The sequence below is a fragment of the Emys orbicularis genome, chromosome 14 (genome assembly GCF_028017835.1).
Source record: "Emys orbicularis isolate rEmyOrb1 chromosome 14, rEmyOrb1.hap1, whole genome shotgun sequence".
NCBI lineage: Eukaryota > Metazoa > Chordata > Testudines > Emydidae > Emys > Emys orbicularis.
This window is the reverse complement of record NC_088696.1, coordinates 31,167,774-31,172,639: the sequence shown is the minus strand read 5'-3', so window position 1 is coordinate 31,172,639 and position 4,866 is coordinate 31,167,774. Positions and strand designations below refer to the sequence as shown.

Sequence of the window (4,866 nt, the reverse complement as noted above, 5' to 3'; positions counted from 1 at the left end):
GAAATAGGAGGGGCTTGCGAGAGACTAGAAATGTCAATCAGAACCCAGAGTCCCAATAATCTCAGGCAATCTGTTAGGACCTGACCTGAGTCCACTCAGATCAATAGGAAAAGTGAGAGAAGAAAGAAGCGATCGGATCGTGTACAGCAGCGGCCGGAGAGCGAGAGGAGGAAGCTCACGGCCTCTCCAACACCCCTCTCTCCCCCTCCCCTCCCCACCCATGTCTGCAAGAGTTTGCGGGAGGCACTGAAAAGTGCAGACAGCCAGCAAGGGCGAGCGAGCCAGCTCCCTCCTCTTCTACCAGCCCTTCTACTTTCTCTCCTTTCTCTCCTTTTTTTCTCCCCCCCTCCTCCTCCTTTCCCCCCCTCCCCTACCCCCTCTGCCCACCATGTCTTTCCCCCAGCTGGGCTACCAGTATATCAGGCCGATTTACCCCTCTGAGCGCCAGGGGAGCGGCAGCGCTCGAAGCGGGACAGAGCTCACCCCGTCCGGTACTCTCTCCAATGTTTTATCCTCCATGTACGGAGCGCCTTACGCCGCCGCCGCGGCAGCTCAAGGATATGGTGCTTTCCTGCCCTACACCGCCGAGCTCCCCATCTTCCCGCAGCTGGTAAGAGCCGCACAGACCCCCCTGGCCAACCTCCGCCCGCATCCTCCACCCCCCCATGCCCCTGGCTCGCCCTCTGCCTTGAGGGGGCTTGTTTGTGTTTTCGGAACGATTCGGCTTTGGCCTTTGCGGAGGAGCGATTGGCACTAGCACGAGTGGAGAACCGGAGCGAATCTTTCCAAGGAAATCCGACTTGCCTGCCTTCCTGTCGCCTTAGCAAGCCCCCGATTGTTTTATAACCAAGCGACCATCTTCACCTGGATCTAATGCTTTCGATGGGGGGGCACCGGGCGGGGGGGGGGGGGGGGGAGAGTGGGGGAAAGGAAGGTTTTTTGGTGGTTGTTTTTTTTGGTTTTTTTTTACATTGCTTTCTGTTTGCGTGAAGCCGGGACAAGCGATACCGATTTAAGGACACGTTTGCACGTTGGCAGGATTTTAATGATTAAGGAGAAGAACAATGTTCTATTTTGATTTTATTTTTATTTTTTGGTGGCCGGTTAAAAGTAAGGCAGGTAAAGGGGGGCAGGGTTAAGAACTTTAAACAAACAAAAGTGGGGGCTTGTTGTTTCTTGCTGCGCCCAAGCAGGTTTGATAGGGGTGACAATCCGCCGGCGGTGTGAACGGCCGGGAAAAGAGAAAGATCCACGCACCGAAAGAGTGGCCTGGTTGAATTTCTGCCAGGAGAGATTTTGATTGACAGTTTCTGCTTGTGCTCTTAGGGGTCTCCGAAAGGCTTTAGAAGTGTTTTATAAACAGCACGTCACGCTACGGGGTCCGCTGCACTGGCCGCTGGCTGGCTGCGTTGTTGTTACAGAGGGTGTGTGTGTGTCGGTGTGTGTGTGCGCGCCTGCCTGCGCGCCCATTTTTATAAAAGCGGTTGCAAAGTTGCAAAGTGGGGCTGCAAAGGCAGGTCGGGGTGTCCCGCTCGGCGGGGGACGGCACCCCGCAAACGGGGCCGCCTAGGCAGCTCTGCGCGCTGCCTTTACAGCCAGGGAGAGACCGGGCCCCTTTCACTCCTGTCTGAAAAATCATCAAGCGTCCCCAAGCCCTGGCGGGGGCTCCCCGCACGCCTGCCCAGTGGCCCGGGACATCTCGGGGAGGGGAAATCCATCCAGAGCTCTATTCTCCCCCCCTGAAACCTTTCTCTCTCCTTCTCCCCGCTGGCTCTAGGGTGCCCAGTACGAGCTGAAGGACAGCCCCGGCGTCCAGCACCCGGCCTTCCCTCACCACCACCCCGCTTTCTACCCCTATGGGCAGTACCAGTTCGGGGACCCGTCCCGGCCCAAGAACGCCACCCGGGAGAGCACCAGCACCCTCAAGGCCTGGCTGAACGAGCACCGCAAGAACCCCTACCCCACCAAGGGCGAGAAGATCATGCTGGCCATCATCACCAAAATGACCCTCACCCAGGTCTCCACCTGGTTCGCCAACGCCCGGCGGCGGCTCAAAAAGGAGAATAAAATGACCTGGGCGCCCCGCAGCCGGACGGACGAGGAGGGCAACTCCTACGGGAGCGACCACGAGGGGGAAGAGGACAAGCGGGAGGACGAGGAGGAGATCGACCTGGAGAACATCGACACGGAGCACATGGAGAGCCACAAGGACGAGCTGGAGGAGGACCCCGACCTGCTGCACTCCGACTCCAAGACGGACTCGGAAGGCTCCGAGGGCTTCGAGGACTTGCCCGGCTCCGAGGAGCGCTTCCTCAAGGCCATGGAGGGGGAGCGCCCCCACCCGCCCGCCGGGGGGCTGGAGCCCCTCAAGCTGCCCCACCAGCAGCACCGCCTCTCCCCGCCTGCCCCGGCCTCGCCCCCGACGGAGGGCAGCTTAGCCAGCGCGGGGCAGAAGCCCAAGATCTGGTCCCTGGCTGAGACGGCCACCAGCCCGGACAACCCCCGCAAGTCCCCCGGGGGCGGCAGCGGCTGCTCCCCCCCAGCGGCGGCCCCCCAGAGCCTGCCGCTGGCTCCGCCTCCGCCCCACAGACTCGTCTCCTCCTGTCCGCTGGGCAAGTTTCCCAACTGGACCAGCCGGGCTTTCTCGGCCCACCACCACCACCCGCACCCGCTCACCTTACTGAACACTCCCCACCTGCTGGGACTCGGGGCCACCCCCGGCGCAGCCTCCAGTGCTGCAGCCATCGCTGCCTTCTCCAGACCCGCCGACCAGGCTCAGAGCACGGACTCCGCTGGAACAGGTGATGGCTAAGGGGTCTCCTGGACCTGGGGGCTGGGGTGTGTGTGTGGGGGGGAGAGGTGGAGGGGCAGAGCGCAAGAGGCCCACCCTGCCCTGCGGGCAGAGAAACTCCCCTTCTGTCACTGTCCCTTGCTGGCTGGATTCCCCCACCACCACACACACACAGACAATCAGCGCTTCCCCTTTGGGCTGAAGTGGTTACAGATTTTGATCCCTTTGACTCATCTCGGAGCAGCTACATAGAGGGCTGGGGGACCCATCAACCCAGAAACAGTGAAATGGCTAGTTTTAAAAAAATGGAACGACCCCAATGCTTAAAATCCCAACTCTTCCAAATTACTAGCAGCCCAAGAAAGGGGCGGGTGGGGGAACTGAATAGATAAACAATAATTGGTTAATATATAACTTCTTTGTTTTGAATGGTAAAATTCTTCTAGCTTGGCTAGCGGGGCCAGTTATATTTCAGGGCTAGTTCTCGATGTTGTTGCTTGTGTTTGTTTATATTTTGAACGTCTACTTTTAATTTAGCATTAATTGTGATGCTATGCAGTGACCTGCAAGTCTGAATTGCATAGTTGTCAGTCGCAATAGTCACTTACTGTGTTTCACGTGGAAGAGAATAAATAGGCGGTGCTAGTTCCTTTTTAATGTAACAGGGCGACGCTATTTATTTCGTACAAATAATTACTTGCCACCAACGGAGATTTTTGTTGTTGTTGCTGCTAACATGGTCATCGCTGGAACTCTTTTATGGGGAAGACTGGCGCTGAGACTTGCTTCAGTACTTTACAGTCACTTCTACAGTCAACCAATCCTTCCCCCTAAGCAACAATGTTATCCCCAGCGGCTTAATTCGGGGACGTGGAAAAAAGAGGGAGTTTAAAAAGGAACATTTTTTTCTTCTGTTTTTAGATCGATCTAGTGCCTTGGAAGTAGAGAAAAAGTTAATAAAGACAGCTTTCCAGCCAGTTCAGAGGCGGTAAGAGATTACTTCCTCAGTCTCCTATGGATATATATATAGAGAGAGAGTTGTAAATAGATCATTTTCTCTGCTACTTTAGTTCCCTTTACAGTATCTAGTCATAAGGAAGCAGCTTTTTCTTCCCCGGAGCGTTTTGTGGGGGTGTTATGATCATTTTTAATGTATAAGTATTGTTGACTTTGCAATTTAGTGTTCTAGACTTTGCAAACGATTCCTTGTGCAATGCAAAGTTGCATCAGGCACTTCTTGATTTGTGGGCTTACTATTTTTGTTTGTGTTAAAATAAATAGGCAACGCAGCAGGAATAGTTACCATAGTCCTTATCCCTTAAATAGTGCAGGTAAAAATCAGGCCTGGATAAAAACAAAGGGGGAATTCAGTGAATAATAGCAAAAGATACTGGACGGGTGGTGGGATACAAGAAACTTAAGCCTCATTCAGGCATAACTCCCACTCAAGTCAATGACACTTTTGCCGGAAAAAAACGGATTGGGCCCATCCTATATCACAGCTAATTAAAATGGGTATAAAGTTTATAGACATTTTTAATATTTATATTTAAATATTTTTTATTAAAAACAACAAAATGCTATCTAAAGTTAAAAATCAACTGTACCAACTAAGCCTGAATAGAAATCCTATTAAATATTTCTTCTGTGTCATTTTTTTTCCAGGCCCCAGAACCAACTTGATGCAGCTATGGTTCTATCAGCGTTGTCATCATCATAGTTAATTTTTATTATTATTAATATTGTAATGATTGTGTAAAAAAAAACAAAAACAACAACAAAAAACTCTGTATAGTTACAACTTGTAAGCATGTCCGTATATTAAAATTAAAAAAAAAAAAAAAAAAAAAGGAGGGAGAAAAAAAGAAAGAAAAGAAACCGCTTCTATACTATCATCTGGATTAGCTGAGTTCGTGAGGTTTTTTTTGGAAGTCCAGTGAGAATTAGGTGTCTCGATTTTTTTTGTATATACAGTAAAAATGTACATATGTGTGAACCAAATTGTACAAGAAAGTATATATTTTGGCTAATAAATAAACTGTTGCCACTTTGACTACATTCTCTTCCGCCACCAA

The 4,866-nt window shown here is 51.6% G+C and overlaps 1 protein-coding gene across 1 annotated transcript; it reads left to right on the top strand.

Moving 5' to 3' along the window:
• Positions 1-388: 388 nt before the first annotated feature.
• On the top strand, positions 389-4,511 carry IRX3 (iroquois homeobox 3). Its single transcript, XM_065416711.1, has 4 exons — positions 389-610; positions 1,778-2,801; positions 3,713-3,779; positions 4,457-4,511. Exons 1-4 carry the CDS (start codon positions 389-391, stop codon positions 4,509-4,511), a joined length of 1,368 nt encoding a protein of 455 aa, XP_065272783.1.
• The last annotated feature ends 355 nt before the right edge of the window (positions 4,512-4,866 follow it).